Source organism: Schistocerca cancellata, chromosome 6 (assembly GCF_023864275.1).
Source record: "Schistocerca cancellata isolate TAMUIC-IGC-003103 chromosome 6, iqSchCanc2.1, whole genome shotgun sequence".
Lineage (NCBI taxonomy): Eukaryota > Metazoa > Arthropoda > Insecta > Orthoptera > Acrididae > Schistocerca > Schistocerca cancellata.
Genome location: NC_064631.1, coordinates 484,471,310 through 484,490,713, shown reverse-complemented (window position 1 = coordinate 484,490,713; position 19,404 = coordinate 484,471,310). Strand labels below are relative to the sequence as shown.

The window sequence follows — 19,404 nt, the reverse complement described above, 5'->3', positions numbered from 1 at the left end:
CCGACTTAATTCGACTACATTCCATTATCTTTGTTTTGCTTTTGTTGATGTTCATCTTATATCCTCCCTTCAAGACACCATCCATTCCGTTCAACTGCTCTTCCAAGTCCTTTGCTGTCTCTGACAGAATTACAATGTCATCGGCAAACCTCAAAGTTTTTATTTCTTCTCCTTGGATTTTAATACCTACTCCGAATTTTTCTTTTGTTTCTTTCACTGCTTGCTCAATATACAGATTGAATAACATCGGGGAGAGACTACAACCCTGTCTCACTCTCTTCCCAACCACTGCTTCCCTTTCATGTCCCTCGACTCTTTTATTGCCAGCTGCTTACTGTACAAATTGTAAATAGCCTTTCGCTCCCTGTATTTTACCCCTGCCACCTTCAGAATTTGAAAGAGAGTATTCCAGTCAACATTGTCAAAAGCTTTCTCTATGTCTACAAATTCTGGAAACGTAGGTTTGCCTTTCCTTAATCTTTCTTCCAAGATAAGTTGTAGGGTCAGTATTGCCTCACATGTTCCAACATTTCTACGAAATCCAAACTGATCTTCTGAGGTCGGCTTCTACCAGTTTTTCCATTTGTCTGTAAAGAATTCGCATCAGTATTTTGCAGCTGTGACTTATTAAACTGATAGTTCGGTAATTTTCATATCTGTGAACACCTGCTTTCTTTGGGATTGGAATTATTATATTCTTCTTGAAGTCTGAGGGTATTTCGCCTGTCTCATTCATCTTGCTCACCAGATGGTAGAGTTCTGTCAGGACTGGCTCTCCCAAGGCTGTCAGTAGTTCTAATGGAATGTTGTCTACTCCCGGGGCCTTGTTTCGACTCAGGTCTTTCAGTGCTCTGTCAAACTCTTCACGCAGTATCATATCTCCCATTTAATCTACATCCTCTTCCATTTCCATAATATTGTCCTCAAGAACATCACCCCTGTATAGACCCTCTATATACTCCTTTCACCTTTCTGCTTTCCCTTATTTGCTTATAACTGGGTCTCCATCTGAGCTCTTGATATTCATACAAGTGGTTCTCTTTTCGCCAAAGGTCTCTTTAATTTTCCTGTAGGCAGTATCTATCTTACCCCTAGTGATATACGCCTCTACATACTTACATTTGTCCTCTAGCCATTTTGCACTTCCTGTCGATCTCATTTTTGAGACGTTTGCATTCCTTTTTGCCTGCTTCACTTACTGCATTTTTGTATTTTCTCCTTTCATCAATTAAATTCAGTATCTCTTCTGTTACCCAAGGATTTCTACTAGCCCTCATCATTTACCTACTTGATCCTCTGCTGCCTTCACTATTTCATTCCTCAAAGCTACCCATTCTTCCTCTTCTATGGTATTTCTTTCCCCCATTCCTGTCAATTGTTCCCTTATGCTCTCCCTGAAACTCTGTACAACCTCTGGTTCTTTCAGTTTATACAGGTCCCATCTCCTTAAAGTCCCATTTTTTGCAGTTTCTTCAGTTTTAATCTACAGTTCATAACCAATAGATTGTGGTCAGAGTCCACATCTGCCCCTGGAAATGTCTTACAATTTAAAGCCTGGTTCCTAAATCTCTGTCTTACCATTATATAATCTATCTGATACCTTCTAGTATCTCCAGGATACTTTCATGATTCTTGAACCAAGTCTTAGCTATGATTAAGTTATGCTCTGTGCAAAATTCTACCAGGCGGCTTCCTCTCATTTCTTAGCCCCAATTCATATTCACCTACTACGTTTCCTTCTCTTCCTTTTCCTACTGTCGAATTCCAGTCACCCATGACTATTAAATTTTCATCTCCCTTCACTATCTGAATAATTTCTTTTGTCTCATCATCTGCAGAACTAGTTGGCATATAAACTTGTACTACTGTAGTAGGCGTGGGCTTCGTGTATCTTGGCCACAATAATGCGTTCACTATGCTGTTGGTAGTAGCTTACCCGCACTACTATCTTTTTATTCATTATTAAACCTACTCCTGCATTACCCCTATTTGATTTTGTATTTATAAGCCTGTATTCACCTGACCAAAAGTTTTGTTCCTCCTGCCACTGAACTTCACTAATTTCCACTATATCTAACTTTAATCTATCCATTTCCCTTTTTAAATTTTCTAACCTACCTGCCCGATTAATGGATCTGAAATTCCACGCTCCAATACGTTGAACGCCAGTTTTTCTTTATCCTGATAACGACGTCCTCCTGAGTAGTCCCCACCTGGAGATCCGAATGGGGGACTATTTTACCTCTGGAATATTTTACCCAAGAGGACACCATCATTTAATCATACAGTAAAGCTATAATCCATTATTTGCCTCATACAACAGTACAATCTTTGTGAATTTTGCTCTCTCATATCCACGGCTGTGGCTGTGGCTGTGGTTAATGACTGCCAGTGAAAATATCTATGTAACCAAACCCAAGGAATAATAAAAGCTTGCTACTGTTGTGCATTAGCTAAATCGTTAGTCTGATGTAAGCTCTGATGATAATTTTGGCATATGTCTCAATAAATATTATTTTACAGAAATACATCTTTGTATTTAGAATCTGCAAGTAATCTTTAGTTTCCTTGTAACCATATACCTGAAGGCATTCAAACTGGAAGTTTAAGAAGCACTTTATTTCTAAATGCGTTAATAATTTATTGTAGAATCACTGTGACTTGTGAGTGGCAAAGTAGTTGAACACTACTTATTATTACTGGAAGTAACAAAGAAAGGATAAGTGAACTGCACAAATTTTCAATGTGCATTAGGAACAACTGAAATTGATAAATGAAACAACAGATTTTAAATATTATATTAAGCCTTAATCTTTATTCTTCTTGAGGGACACTGGATCAATAACATTTACATTTATGGTCTCTCTCTCTCTCCACACACACACACACACACACACACACACACACACACACACACACACACACACACAAACAAACAAACAAACAAACAAGGTGGAGGAGAATTAGAAAACATGCATATTAATTATAACATTTTTGGTAATACAGTACATCATTACTTATCAGCTACAAAAATAACTTCTCCTAATATAAAGGATCTCTCTGTACAAGGTTAACTTCACTTTAATCTATCCTCTTAAACTTGCACAACAGCTGGGAGCACTATTGTCTGCAGTCTCCGGAGCATTATTTCTTTCATTTATCATTGAAGAAATTTATATGTTCCATTTCTTTCGGCATATAATGGAGCCCTGATATGCTCTTGTGAGCCATATTGTAGCCCTTCGCATAACCTGAAAAAAAGAAAAAGAAAAAGAAAAAACACAATATATGTACACTGAAGTGCTTTGGAAGATTGAAAGATTCTTCTGTTGAATTCTTCTTGTGTTCATAATGAAGAATAAGAGCATTTCGTGTAAACACTCCATAACAATGTTACTCAAATGTGACAATTCAAAGTACATAGTCTAAGAATTCTGCTCCTCACAATTACCCTCAAATTATGTCGTCTATTTTATATACCCATAAGGCTCAATTACATAGTACCATATCCTTTTCCTCCTCGATTTTTTCCGCCTGTCTTTGTAGTTTTGAGACATCTTTCATCAAAATAATCTCCCATTTCATAATGATGAAAATCAAGCAGAAGACTCACATCCCACCATAGTTGGAAGAATATTAGCTGGAAATAAAACTTCCTTTTTCAAGCAAAGAACAAACACAAAACAGTACTGAATTTCACTCATTTGACTGAAACACAAACAAGATGACTACTTTAAAAGAAATATAAATGAAATGGTTTAAAATATCAAGCAGGCAGTTTCCTTACATTATTGCAAAACATGTACCAACACAGCAGAAAGAAAGTTCATTGTTATCAATGCCATTTTCGTGCCAAGCAGAGAAATTCTCTCCTGACCTAATGAAAACAACGTTGTAAGATGACATTTTTGCCCCTGTCTTTTTTTGAGGAGCATTTGTAAGTTCGATTGGACCCTGTGCGGATTTTATCACAATATGAGAGTGACTTGGAGGCTCCGTGGTGAAGTGCCAGACTAAGGATTCAAAGCTCTCAGCTTCAATCCTCAGTCAGTCATACAATTTTTATCCATCATTTATCATTTCTTTCACCTCTGGACAGATCTGTCTATGTGAAAAAAGCTGTGTTGCACTGCGGTCTGAAGTAAACATTAAAATATAGGTCTTCCTATAACTGGTTAAGTCAGTCAGTTTGAAAGTTGGAGGAAAGCAATGCCATACCATATCCGATAGGACCCTGTTTAGTAAAACGATGCTGTGTTCAAACCACACTTTGAGTGGATGACGTTTCTTATACATAGATATCCTCTTTGCCTTATCATGAAATACTGTAACTGAGATGGAATTTGTATCCTTAAGGCTAAATAGGAATTAAAAAAGCCCAAGCTAATCCCCAGTAATTGTTTTGTTTTTGTTTCCACACAGCGGTTTATTGCCAAGAAGAACGAGACCTGTTATGTAAAACACACACACACAGTCACTGTAGTCGGCATGTCCTGTGGTACCACTGCTGAGAGTGGCGATCATGCCTGGAGTGAACAGTGGTGGTAAAAAAGAAGTGTTGGTTGGGAAGGGGGAGGAGACGGTACTGTAGTGCTGTCAGTAGCAGGTACAACACTGACAGGATGGTGGGATGCTAGGTGCAGCATGGGAAGGATGGTGGTGGTGGTGGTGTGGTGGGAGAGAAGCAAGAAAAGGAAGAGAGTTATGCAGATGATCTGAGGGCAGGGGGGAGGGGTGGAAGGTGTATAACGCTGGAAGTAGGAGCAGGGAAGGGGTTAGAGGCAGATGGTGGGATCAGATCTGTGCAATTCAGAAAAGCTGGTGTTGGTGGGATGAATCCAGATGTCATGGATTGTGAAACAGTCATGGAAGTCACATCATGCTGCACAGCAAGACTGGCAACTGGATAGTCCAGTTAATGCAGACAGACAGCTTGTTAGTAGTCATGCCCACACAGAATCCAGCATAGTGGTTGCAGCTAAATTGGTAGACCACATGGCTGTTTCAAAGTTGGTCCCGCCATTGATGGGGTGGTAAACGCCTGTGGCAGGAGTAGAGTAGGCGGTAGTGGAAGAAAATATGGGACAGGTCTTGCACCTGGGTCTTCTTCAGGGATATGAGTCATGGGGCAAGAGGTTGAGAGCAGATGGGGAATAGAGACAGACAAGGAGATTGCACAGTTTGGGTAAGCGATGGAATTCTAGTGTGGGAGGGATGGGGAAAATATTTGTCATTTCTGGGCGTGGTGAGAAATATTCAAAATTGGTGGAGAAAAACTGATTCAGTTCCTCAAGTCCTGTGTAGTAATGAGTCACGAGAGGGGGTCACTTCTTTGTCGAGATCTGTTTCTGGTCGAGGAAGGGAGGGTTATTTTTGTCTGTGAAGGCCTCAGTGAGACCCTCATCATAATTGGAGAGGAACTGCTATCACTGTAGATGTCTCAAACTTGAGTGCCAAGGCTGTATGAAAGGGATTTCTTGGTGTGGAATGGGTGACAGCTGTCAAAATGAATTTACTGCTGGTGGTGGTCAGTAGGTTAAATGTGGACAGCAGTACTAATGGAGCTATCTGCAGTCCTTTCCTCCTCCACTTCCCTCCAGCCCCCTCCTCAGCACAGCTCTCCTGATGCTGCACCCAGCAGATAACCTCTTGTTCCAACCAAACCCAGGCAGCATTACAGCATCATCCTTACCCTGCTATCCCTCCCTGCCGCGCGCGCGCGTGTGTGTGTGTGTGTGTGTGTGTGTGTGTGTGTGTGTGTGTGTGTGTGTGTGTGTGTGTGTGTGTGTGTGTGTGTGTGTGTACACTCTAATCAGAGGGCAATTTTCAGTGTTTGTTTATTTTTCTGGGCCCTGAGCCTTGGCAAAAATTTTGTTTTTAACTATTGTTATGTGATATATGAAGTTTTGTGTCTGATCAGCATTACAAAGGCTGCAGTCAGCAAAAGCACCCCCTCTTTTTTTCTGATGATGTATAGGTTACGTCTATACTACCCTTACATAGTTAGGTTGTATTTGTAATGAAGTAACTTGAATATTTTGATATATAATGTAAGATCAGGAACTAGAGACAGATAAGGGTTTTCATAACCGTAAAATTTCAGAAGTGATTTGTTTAATTGAATGAGAATATTTTTTCATAATAAGTGGCCTCAGTTGATTTAATGATTTTTTAGTACCATGTTTAATTATCTTGTCTATTTGTGAGGACTGTATTCTTTTAAAATGTAGGTTAAACTGAGAGTGCATGAAGTTTTGTTATGTACGGAGGAATGATGTGATCTAAATATTGTTTTACAAAAAAAATTTATGTTATTTTATGTGATTTGCCTTTTTCTATTCTCCTGATTGTTAACTGTTGCTTACTGAGATTCATTAACACTTGTTAATAAAACTATTTTTTGAGATTAGACGTAGTTTTTTGTATTGTGTAACTGAAGATGATTTGTTGAAACAGGAGGGGGGGTGGTGGTGGAGGGAACATCAGGGGGGGGGGGGGGGCGGGACGGTGTGCAAATGACAATCGTCCACATGCAAATGCAGACATAGGATGCCATACAGTAACTGCAGTATGGTGGGCAGTCAAAAAGAAAATGGGGTGCACTATTTTATTTTATTTTGGTTCTTCTAGAGGCATGCAGCGATACTGTAGAGTGAGGATTTCAGTGTGTACCAGAAATGTATACCTGTACCCGACAACACACAAAAAACTGTTTCCATAACTTTATTTTTTGAGGTGATGAACAAAATTTAATGACAGTATATAAGGTAGATGCTTTCATGCATGGTACTGCTTTAATCCGAGAGAAATTACAATTTTCTCGACTATGGTGGGAGGTGAATGCCCAGTGGAGTGCACGACTGTATAACAATCATATGGGAAAGGTCATGAGTGCCAAGTCATAACAAGTGCTAGCGTGAATGCTGCAGTGGTTGTCTTTTATACAAAGGATAGTGAACAACTCCATGGCACAATTGATTTATACGTTTTACCTTTCTGTTTAATGACAGCTTAAAGTAATTATTAATTATATATATTTCATGCTCCTCACTGTCAACCAATTTCCATTTTCATGCGAAATACATACATCACTGTCTACTGCACTTTTGGGTTAATTCTCCACTTTGAAAGTTAGTTTGGGAAGACAGTACTTACCCAGATCTTTCATTAGGCGAGTAGGAGCATTTCGCAAGTGTAAAGGCACACTGGGTTGTGGACCCTTGTAATCTGTAATTGCTTGTTTTGCACGAACCAATGCACGATATACTTCCACTGATTTTGGAGCCCTACAGAAAATAAGAATTCTCATGTAAAGACTGTAATTACAAACAACAGCTAAACTACAAATGTAATGCATTAAGAAAACATTTGGCCTGCACGCATGCACTGATTTGGCTGGCGAGAGTGTCAAAGCTGTTGCATCCTCTCCTGTGGCAAGCTGACTAACAACTGTTGTACCTGGTATTTGACATCCTAGATAGAGAGACTGGGACAGAGTTGATATATAAGCTGTTTGCAAACATGTTCTATTGGGACAGATTGGGGATCTCTTTGGCCTTGGGAGTACCTCAACATCACACACAGAGGTCACAGACACACACGCCATGATGGACGAGCTTGTCTCGAAAAATGGCAGCACAATACTGTCACATGAGAGGGAACATACGAGGACACAGGATGTTGGTGACATACTGTTGTGCAGTCAGAGTTCCTTTAATCACTATCGGATGTGACCTAAAGTCATACCTGATGGCACCCTAAATCATGACACCAGAAGTAGCATCACTGTGCCTCTCCATGACATTAGAAGAAAGGGACCTCTTCCAAGGTCACTGCCATACTCGCTGAAGATCGTATTCCGGGGTAATGCAGAACTGGAACTCGCCTCTGAACACTGTACGATATCATTGATTAGCAGTTCATACTTCTCGGTCACGGCATCATTCCGTGTATAGCCATTTGTGCTGTAGTGTTAACAGTAGCTTACACACAGGACAGTAATACTTTAGTCTACCTGCTGCTGCTATCTGACTAATGATGCAGGACGACATAGAATGTTGCAGGGAGTCCATTATTTATTCTTGGATGGTGGGTGCAGATGTGAAGGGGCTGCAATGAGCTTAGTGCGCAATACACTCTTTCTTTCTTGTGTTGATCAGATGCGGTCAACTGGAACACTGACAATGAGTATGCCCGTTCTCACATTCCCGTGCTGCAGTACATCATTGGCTCACTGTCACACCCGAATGCCCCACAAATCTTGACCAGCCGGCGAAACAGAGACCCACAATGAGGATCCTTTCAAACAATGTCAGGTGCTAACAATGCTGTTTCACGTGAGTACACGCCATCTCCATCTCCGTGTCCTTTATAGTGACCACTCAACATTTGACAGTGTTCACATTCCGTTATACACAGTCCATCTCCCAGAAAATGTAGCTGATTCTATATTTGTGGAACTACTACTGCTATCTGTGATCTGATGCAGGAATTAAGTAGCGTCGTGTTTCGACTACCTGCCGTTTTAAAAGGAAGAGCGCTGGCATCAGAGACTGCTCAAAATAAACAAAACTGTAACAATATGTTTTGACCCTCGGTCATGAAAAAGGCAACGGAACAACGTGCGAACATTAAGTTTTTCTAAGTGGGTAATAGTGCCACAGAAACTTTTGAAATGATATAATGTGTTATAGTAGTGAAAATGTTTTTAAGTGGTAGGCAAGATTTTGCAAAGGCAGAGAGAGCATTGAAGACAACTGATGTCCAAGAGCATCAGCAACAGTTCGAGATGAAGAAAATGTTCAAAAAGTGTCTGAAATTCTTCAAAATGATCATTGTGCACATACCAGTTTAACTGAGTAGCACACTGGAATACCTAAAATAACTGTTCATTGCATTGCGAGTGAAAATTTGGGCAAAAAGCAAAACTGTTGTTGCTTTGTGCGCCACTCATTCATGGACAATCAAAAACATTGCAGAGTGGAATACTGCAAAGACATGAAACAATCTGCCAGTGGAGACCCAGACTTCTTGTCATGCATCTTAATGGGTGATGAAACATGGAATTGTTTTTAACATTTTTACAGTGCTTCCAGTTGTGTACTGATTCACAAGGAGACTATTTTGAATGAAAAAGGCATGTACACTACAAACAACCAATGACTTTTATTTTATTTCACATCAGTCACTTTTCTGTGGGATGAACTGTGTATACTCTTAACAGGCCTAGTAATAACACTAAACATGAACAACAGTACTACTGCACTTTGGTGACCACCCTACCGAGAATTACAACTGTCATCTACATACGCTAATGGTTTGTAGATGTACAGTTACACTGACATCAAACCATTTCATCTGGATGGTTCACTATTTTTGTCAGACAGTCTATATTAAAAATGCATGTTCTTACTTTTCCTCATCATGAAAAGACACCAAACCTATTTTCAAAGACCTTAACACGTTGCCAGTCCCCTGTGTTTATATTCTAAAAACCGTCTCTCTCTCTCTCTCTTTCACCCCCCCCCCCCCCTTTAAGATAATCATTTCCTAAATACATTATGCATACAGTGGATGAAAGTGCACTTAATTTCTTTTCATTTTTTTAATCTTGCTCTGAGCCCAGTATTCTATCTGACCTATATCTTGTTCAGCAGTTTCATTATAAGATGCACAGACCAAACAAAGCAATAATACGCACGTATCTGTATGTATCAATGTATGAATGTATTACCATGTACTGTTTATATTTTTGTATATTAACATACCTACGGTGTTTTATAATGAAAATAATCAATTTTTGAAAATATAATATGATTGGCTAGATAAAAGCCTACTAACCAAGTGACAGCAGGAGAACACATTATAAAAGGTACTACAATTTTCAAGCTTTCTGAGCCAGTGGCTACTACTTCTGGCAGAAGGGATGAAGCGGAAGGAAGAGGAATGACGGAAAAGGACTGGTGAGGTTTATGAAAAGGGGTATAGTTTTGGAAAAGTCACCCAGAGCCCCAGGTCAGGGGAGACTCGCTGGACGGGTTGAGAAGAAAAGACTGCAGTTTAGTCTTTCCTTCTTATCCTATCAGTTCTGTTTCCCCTGACCTGCGGTTATGGGTGACTTTCCCACACTCCACCCATTTTCCTAATCATCATTCCTTTTCCTCCAGGCCCCTTTCTACCAGAAGGAGCAGCCACTGGCTCCGAAAGTTGGAAACTGTAATAGCTTTTATATGTGTATTCTCCTGCCACCTACTGTGTGTTCTGGCATTCCTACATCTCATAGTTCCTGCTGTTTTGGCACAACCTGCACACACAATTTTTACGTCTTATTTTCATATATTAGCTGGTTAAGGTAAATAGTACTTTACTGTTACATACACTAAACATAGTTTGTTGTTACAAATGCAGTATCTTTATGAAAAACTTTTTGCTTTGTATTTAACGTTTTGTTGTCAGCCCCACATCTTTGTGGAAAAAGCAATATAAGATTTTTGGGCTTCAGTGAAGCCATAATTCTTTGTCTCTTCTACTTATTTCATTGAAAAATTAATCAACTGATTTATGACTCTCCATTGCTCCCACCCAATTCTTACTCCCAGTTTTGTCACAATTCTCTATTCTCCTCAATTCAGCTTTCCCACAGAACGACTTCCATTAAAACCTTGTCAACCCACAAAACATTTTACATTGTACTACACTACCTGTTTTCTACTATTCTTCAGTTTCATTATTTAAAAAATTTCTCTGTAATGAGGCACATTTATCCAGTCAATGAAAACTTTTCAAATATTGGACTTCTCTTTATGCCTTTCTTGTTTAATCATTGTTTGTGACTGTGGTACCTGAAATTCTTTGTACTCATTCTGCAATTTTACACAGTAATAATCTTAATTCTGCTGTGCTTTCTGGTTTATATGGACAAGCTTGGTGAGCTGTCAGCATATCCTTTCATCTAAGTTAATCCTTTCAGATCCTTTGGCTACAATTGTGTACACTGACTCTGTGTCTTAATTGCAACAGAAGTATCTTTTTTTCAGTGGAAACCTGGGATACACATTTGTGAATGTTCTACCTTTTCATCATGTACAAGTGCTGCCAACTGCTTGGCATCACTATGAAAATATCAGCAAGACAATGTAGCACCTCATGACAGTGCGCAACAGCTAGTGACCACCAGAATACACTAATGTAGCTGATTTGCTATATTCCACAGTATAACTGAATATTGTTATTTTCTACATCAGTTATTGAATGATTATTTTGTTACTTATTACGATACAGAATATTTTGCAATTAATTATTTTAGTCCATGAAATGAAACCAAGGGTATAACGTACGTATTGAAAAGGAGAACATATTTTTGTATAAATCTTGCATCTAAAACTGTTTAAAAAAACACTTAAGAACATTACCATATAGATAAAAAATTTCCTTCCACTAGAAAATTCAGTTTTGAAAGTGGTAAGCAAGTTTCATGCAATATTCATTACATATGCCGTATGTATCTGAAATTAGAGTTCGAAGAAGGAAAAGAATATGAGCAAGAAACCTTTCAATTTATTACAGTAGTGTTGAGAATAATATTTTGAAAAAGAGTTGATGCGCTCGAGGTTAGTTTGAAGAAGAGATGACGTTCAATGAAAAGAACCTTATTGTAGATCTGCATATGGCTGGTTGGTCAAAGAGTGCAGTATCCAAATACAGGTATGTGTGGCATTCAGATGACAGCAGCCTAATGTCAGACTGCATGGGAAGAGGAGGGCTGGATAATGTGTCATCACTGTTCCTATCAACCACATCTGACTGCCCCAAGCGAGGACCACTGTATTGTGCAATAGACACAACGTAACCCCTTCACATCTGTGACGGCCATCAGATACCAAGTGATGGCCTCTGCAACATTGTGTGTCATCCCACGTGTTGGTTGCGGACTGGCAGCAGCCAGACTACAGAATTACTCAAAATTACTAACAAAGGTTACTAAAAAAATCAAGAAACATGCAAATAAAGTCAGAAATCAGTATGTCTGACAACAGAGTAAGGACAATATGGAATAAAGTGAAGCAAGAGACAGGACAACCAACCACAGAAGAGGATAACATTACCACTGAATTGAATAGAAGGGTTATAAATGACAAGTCACAGGTAGCAAATGTATTTAATAATCATTTCTTAAACACAGTAGAAAGCAAAGGGACCAACAGTTCAAGAGAAAGATCACAGCAATATGTCAAAGAAGTACCTCTCATAAAATCATATCATATACATGAATGTACCACCAACTTCAACTTCCGAAATTAGGAGGGTCATACATTCTCTCAAGAATAAAAGCTCTTCTGGTTTTGGTGTTGTTTCCAATAGAGTACTGAAGATTTATTCCCATATAATAAGTCCGGTATTGTCGTAATGCATCACTAACTCAAGGCATTTTTTGAGAGAGACTAAAATATGGCATTGTTAGACCCCTCTGTAAGAAAGGTGATAAGAGGGATGTCAGTAACTACTGACCTACTTCATTGCTGACATTTTCCAAAATTTTTGAGAAGGTGATGTATTCTACAATAGTATCTCACCTTGGCAACAATAATATCCCCAGCAAATCACAGTTTGGGTTTCAGAAGGGTTGCTCTACTGATAATGCCATTTTCATGTTCACACACCAGATATTACAAGCATTAAATAACAAAATAGCACCAGCAGGTATTTTCTGTGACCTATCGAAGGCATTTGATTGTGTGAATCCTAGTATACTCCTAGATAAATTGAAGTTTTATAAGATTGATGGTATGGTCAACCAATGGATGATGTCATATCTAAACAAAAGAATGCAGAAAGTTGTACTCAGTAGTAATTCAACCAACAGAATCCAGGGACATAATTCTGGTTGGGGAAAAACCATCACGTATGGGGTTCCCCAAGGCTCAATCTTAGATCCACTACTGTTTCTCATATATGTAAATCATCTACTGTCTAATGTACAACAAGCAGAATTAGTTCTTTTTGCAGATGACACCAGCATTGTAATCACTCCCAGTATACAGACAAAAATGTCAGAAATGGTGAACAAAAATTCTCAGAAGTATCATCGACATGTTTTCTGCAAATGGTCTTACCCTGAATTTCACAAAGATATTAGTTCTGCACCTCTTGGAGTTCTTAGGTGTCCATACTGATGAGAATTTTAATTGGAAAAAACACATTTTGAAACTCCTAAAACAACTTAGTTCCGCCACATTTGCACTTAGAATCGTAGCAAATTTTGGAGAGAGAGAAATCAGTAAGTTGACATATTTTGCTTATTTTCATTCAGTAATGTCATGTGGAATAATGTTCTGTGGTAACTCATCTTTAAGAAAGAAGGTCTTCACTCCCAAAATCGTGCTATAAGAATAATATGTGGAGCTCTCCTGCAATCATCTTGTAGACATCTTTTCAAGTAGTTGGGAATTCTGACTACTGCTTCACAGTATATTTATTCCCTCATTAAGTATTTTAGAAATCGAGGGAAAATCAGAGTCAGAAATCAATAAAAGAATTAGTAGTGGACGGAGTGTCATTGGGATGCTTAACTCAGTCTTATGGAGCAGGAATGTAATGAGCAGAACTAAAAAATTAATATACAAATCCATATTAGAGAGTGTGGTTCTGTATGGAACGGAGACCTGGACAATTAACATGAAGCACAGTAAAAAAATTACAAGCTCCAGAGATGGACTTTTGGAGAAGATCGGCAAGAATCTCCAGGAAAGAAAAGATAAGGAACACCAAAATAATAAGGAGAATGGAAATAAAAGAAAGAATATATGACGTAATGGATAGGAAGAAATTACAGTGGTACAGGCATGTACGGCGAATGGAGAAAACCAGAATACCAAAATTGACACTGGAGTGGGAACCGAAGGGGAGAAGAAGAAGAAGAAGAAGAAGATGACCTATGACCACCTGGCTCCAAAATGTACAGCACACAATGAGGAAGAAGACACACAAGATCGAAACACCTGGAGGAATATTTTTAGAATATAGTTTAAGAACGTTTATTGTTTGTATTGTAATTTCCAAGTAAATTATTATGTTAGAGATAAGCCTCTGTAATGAGGAAAAACTCAAAATCTATATATATAAAACAAAGTCGGGTTTGTTACAACACTTATAACTCGAGACCTGCTGGACCAATTTTCATGGTTTTTGATTTGTTGGATTTGTCTCCGCCCCGAATAGCAGAATACATCTTAAAAATAATGAAAAATTGACGAATAAAAATTTTCATGGTTTTTGATTTGTTGGATTTGTCTCCGCCCCGAATAGCAGAATACATCTTAAAAATACTGAAAAATTGACGAATACTTGAAAAATGCGTTATTTTCCCTAAAAGTTCTTTAGTTCCGGAGCTGTCAAATCTTTTTGTCAAAATCTGTAAGTAATGATTGACATTTATGCATGCGTTCATAAACTATTTAAAATGGATGAATAAACTATTATCTGTATTTTTTTCTTTAAAAAAGATTGAAAAATATTACGCATGCGTTCAGAAATGTGTAATGAATACTTAATCATTTCAATAAATGCTCATTTGTTTATTACATGTCAAACATTTGTTGTCCAATCCTGTCAAATACTGTAACAACTATTTATGTGTGCATTCAGAAATTTATTATGTGTAAAAGTCTCGAAAGTTCAGGTAGGTACTGTTATATTTGTTTGTTTTAGACATTAATTTGTGTAAATTATTTATTAAATTAATTAAAGATTTATTCTACAGGTTAACAAAAGTGTAAATGTCTTTTCATAGGTTGCCTATGATTTTTCTTGATAAGCTATTGTCTATGTCTCGATTGTTTTATGTAGTTTTGTGCGAGTGCATATTCAGTATTACTATTAATAAAAATGCCGCATCCTAGAAGATCTAATCTTTCCCAGCGGAGCCGTAATGCAATTAGGCAACGGAATACCGCGAGTCAATTATCTGACAAAGAACGAGAAATTGCCCGAGAAGAGCGCCGCGTTAGGATGGAGCAAAGAAGGGCCTTAATTCGTGCTTCTCAAACACAAGAGCAAAGAGAGGCAGCCCGTGAAACGGCTAGATTAGAAACGAGAAATCGTCGAGCTTATCGTACAGATGAACAGAGGAATAATCTTCAAAGTGCAAGAAGAAATGGTTCAAGTATTGATTTGAATCGAGCAGCGTTTCGATATGATTGCACCATCGACTACAGCTTGCATCGTTTAGTTTGCATTGGTCCAATGGACGTTGTTTGCCAGCATTGTGGCGCATTGAAGTTTGCTGGTGAAACGCCTGGTTTGTGCTGCCTTTAGTGGTAAAGTGACATTGCCATTAGTGGTCCCGCCACCAGAGCCATTGCGTTCCCTGCTTTATGGCGAAACACTAGAATCACGACATTTTCTAGCGAACACTCAAAAATACAATGTCTGTTTCCAAATGACTTCATTTGGGGCGGAAATTATCGAAGAACATGGATATAATCCGACATTTAAGGTAATTTACGTTAAAAACTTTATTTTCTATGATTGTAAAAAAAAATTTGAAATGTAGTTTGTTAGATTTCTGTATTTGTCTCTAAAATAAAAATGGTATGTTATTATTTGAAAAAAAAAGAAGTGTTTGTAAATCTAACTAGAACTATGGCTTTGAATTTACAGATTCAAGGCCAGATTTGCCATCGCATTGGATCATTGCAACCTATTGAAGGTGCACAGCACAAATTCTTGCAAATATACTTCATGGGCAATATGGAAGAACAACTTGACCGGCGTCAAGCGATCAACACAGCTACGAAAAGAGCAATTCTCCAAGATTTGCAGCAAATGCTTCATGAACATCATGCATGGTCAGGCTGTTCAAGACTGCTTTAGAGCGCATGCCAAGTGATGACTATAAAGTTGTAATTAGAGCAGATAAAAGACCAGCTGGAACACATGAACGCACATTTAATGCTCCAACAATCGATGAAGTGGCAATCCTGATTGTTGGTGAAAACTTGGAAACACGTGATATTGTGCTTACACGACGCAATACTGGGCAACTACAAAGAATATATCAAACACACCGTTCATATGACGCGTTACAATACCCGCTGATGTTTTGGCAAGGAGACAATGGATATCACTTTAATATCAAAATGATTAATCCATTGAATGGTAAGATCAATATCATTTCTTCATTTTAACTTGATGTACATTTTATTCTGTTTGCTTTTGGTACACAAAAAAAGTTGTCACTCCTAATTTAGTAGAGAGTAGCTGTAAGAGTCGTTCACCTATTAGGGGTTCTAAAATACAATTTTTACTGTATTTGTTTCAGGTGAGGAAACTACCAAGAAGGTTAGTTCAATGAATTATTACGCATATCGTTTGATGATTCGTGAAAATTCTGACAATTATTTGTTGCGATTTCGTCGACTGCTTCAATAATACTGCGTTGACATGTACGTTAAAATCGAAACGGAGCGTCTGACTTTCATCCGGTTGAATCAAGCTAAATTGCGTTCGGAAGAGTATATTCATTTACGCAATGCAATAAGCACAGAAGGAGATTCAGAAAATGTTGGTCGATTGACTATTTTACCAGCGACATACACAGGTAGCCCGCGTCATATGCATGAATATGCGCAAGATACAATGACATATGTTCGTCATTATGGTCGGCCAGATCTACTCATTACATTTACATGTAATCCGAAATGGATGGAAATTATTCAATTGCTGCTTCCCGGACAAACATCAAGTGATCGACACGACATCACCGCACAGGTTTTCAAGCAAAAAATTCGGTCACTAATAAATTACATTGTTAAGCAACACGTCTTTGGGATTACTCGATGCTGGATGTATTCAGTCGAATGGCAAAAACGAGGCCTACCGCATGCTCACATTCTAATTTGGTTAGTAGACAGAATTCGGCCAGATCAAATAGATGACATCATATGTGCTCCTGAAACCGATCCAGACCTACATGATGTTGTAATCACGAATATGATTCATGGACCATGTGGCACTATCAACCACCAATCACCGTGCATGGTCGACGGCAAGTGTTCCAAACGGTATCCGCGAAAATTCACGGCAGAGACCATTACAGGCAACGATGGTTATCCATTGTATCGGCGTCGATCGCCCGATGATAATGTGTTACCTCATGTGCGGCAGTTTGTTAGTTAGGTTAGGAATGCCAGCGCCAGATCGCAAAATGAATGACGCATTTAATAGAGAACTGGAACGTGAACGTGAATATGATCCACATGAACTAATCCAATCAGTTCAAACGAATGTACCACTGTTGAATCCTAAGCAGAAGGAAGTCTATGATACACTGATCAATGCAATTGATGATGGTAATGGTGGCTTATTTTTTTTGGATGCCCCCGGTGGAACTGGGAAGACATTCCTCATGTCATTGATTTTGGCCATTGTACGTGCGAGATCCGAAATTGCGGTAGCAATTGCTTCTTCTGGAATAGCGGCCACATTGTTAGACGGATACTGTAAGGCTCACTCAGCGTTAAAATTGCCATTAAACCTTCAAACTACTGAACAACCGACATGTAACATTTCGAAACACTCCGCAATGGCCAAAGTTTTAGTAGCATCAAAAATCATCATATGGGACGAATGCACAATGGCGCACAAACGCGCATTGGAAGCACCAGACCGAACATTAAAAGATCTGCGCAATGACTCGAGATGTTTTGGTGGTTCAATGATTTTATTATCTGGCGATTTCCGACAAACACTACCAGTAATTCCAAGATCTACTGCTGCCGACGAAATAAACGCTTGCCTCGAAGCATCAAATCTGTGGCGATATGTAAACAAACTTCAACTGTCTGTAAATATGAGAGTTGCATTGTTGAACGATCTATCTGCTGATGATTTCTCGAAGCAATTGCTGACTATTGGTAATGGCAGTGTTCCTGTTGACGAATCGAACGGTTTCATTTCATTTCCTCCAAATTTTTGCAATTTTGTCTCATCAAAAGACGAGCTTATCAACAAAGTATTTCCGGATATCACTGCTAACCACAAAAATACTAAATGGTTAAGTGAGCGAGCAATTTTGGCGGCTAAAAATAAAGATGTAGATGTTCTCAATTTTATAATTCAAAATCAAATCGTAGGTACTCTGTATTCATTCAAATCTATCGACTGTGTAACAAACTAAGAAGAAGCCACTAATTATCCAACTGAATTTTTGAACTCCTTGGATGTGCCTGGTTTACCACCGCACAATTTACAACTGAAAGTTGGCTCGGTAGTCATCATGCTTAGAAAATTTAAACCAACCAAAACTGTGCAATGGAACGCGTTTGGTGATAAGAAAACTGATGAGCAATGTGATTCACGCGTCGATTTAAAGATGAGGAAGTTCTTATTCCAAGGATTCCGATGATCCCTACAGATATGCCCGTCTTTAGCATGGAAAGGGGTGCACAAAGTTTCAACAAAACTTTTTGACCACTTACCCAGTGATGTAAAATATCTAACAGACAGCAAGGTAAAATTTGAAAATAAACTGAAAAAGTTTCTTCTTGACAACCCCCTCTATTCGGTAGAAGAATTGCTATGTTTGTAATACGTAGAAGGTAGTTGGTAGGAATTGCGAACTTAATCTGAACATCATGTTTTCCTTTTGGGGGAGAGGAATATTATATGGTGACGTTTAGAGTACAAATAGATGTACAAATTAATTTGCAATATGAATGTAAAATGACTCATTCCACATCATGACGATTTATCGTGCAAAATGATCAGTGGAACAAAGTAACTAAGTAACAAAGTAACTAACTAACTAGCTAGCTAACCAACCATCCCTTGCTTAGGCTGAAATTAATGCTACAAAATAAACAATTGCATCTGGAATGGTGCTGTGACTAAGAACCACTGACTGCTGATAAATGATTGTGTTCGGAGATGAATCATGGCTCTCCACTACCATGGACAACCATTGTCAATGAGTATGGTGGTGGTGACCTTGGGGAGGTTCCATTCTTCCAATATTTTGAGGCACAGCAGCGTTACTCCTGGGATCACGGTGTGGGCAGCCATTGGGTATGACTTCAGGTCACGGATGGATTGACTGAGGGAACTCTGACAGCACAATGATACACCACAGACATTCTCTGTCCTCATATGCAACAGTATTGTGGTGCCTTTTTCAACAAAACAATGCTTATATCTGCACATGGCACATGTCTTTATGAACTATCTGTGTTATGCTGACATACTCCAGTGGCCAGAAACAAACCTAAATTTGTGTCCGATAGAACCTGTGGGACCAGCTCGGATGTCAAATCTGTCCTGATGCCAGTATCAAGGATATCAAGGCCCAGTTACAAAAGCTGCAGGCCAGCTATCTCAAGAGGATACAATGGCTTTACAACACCCTTCCCA

At 38.7% G+C, this 19,404-nt stretch overlaps 1 protein-coding gene across 1 annotated transcript in view; it reads right to left on the bottom strand.

Moving 5' to 3' along the window:
- Positions 1–2,972: 2,972 nt before the first annotated feature.
- LOC126190636 (ATPase WRNIP1-like) overlaps positions 2,973–19,404 on the bottom strand; it is a 91,111-nt gene continuing 74,679 nt past the window's right edge. Inside the window, exons 8-9 of the mRNA XM_049931055.1 lie at positions 7,156–7,286; positions 2,973–3,251 (exon numbers count right to left, since the gene is read on the bottom strand). Of these exons, the coding sequence (XP_049787012.1) occupies positions 3,154–3,251; positions 7,156–7,286 (229 nt within the window). The 3' untranslated portion in view covers positions 2,973–3,153. The remainder of the gene's footprint in view (positions 3,252–7,155; positions 7,287–19,404) is intronic.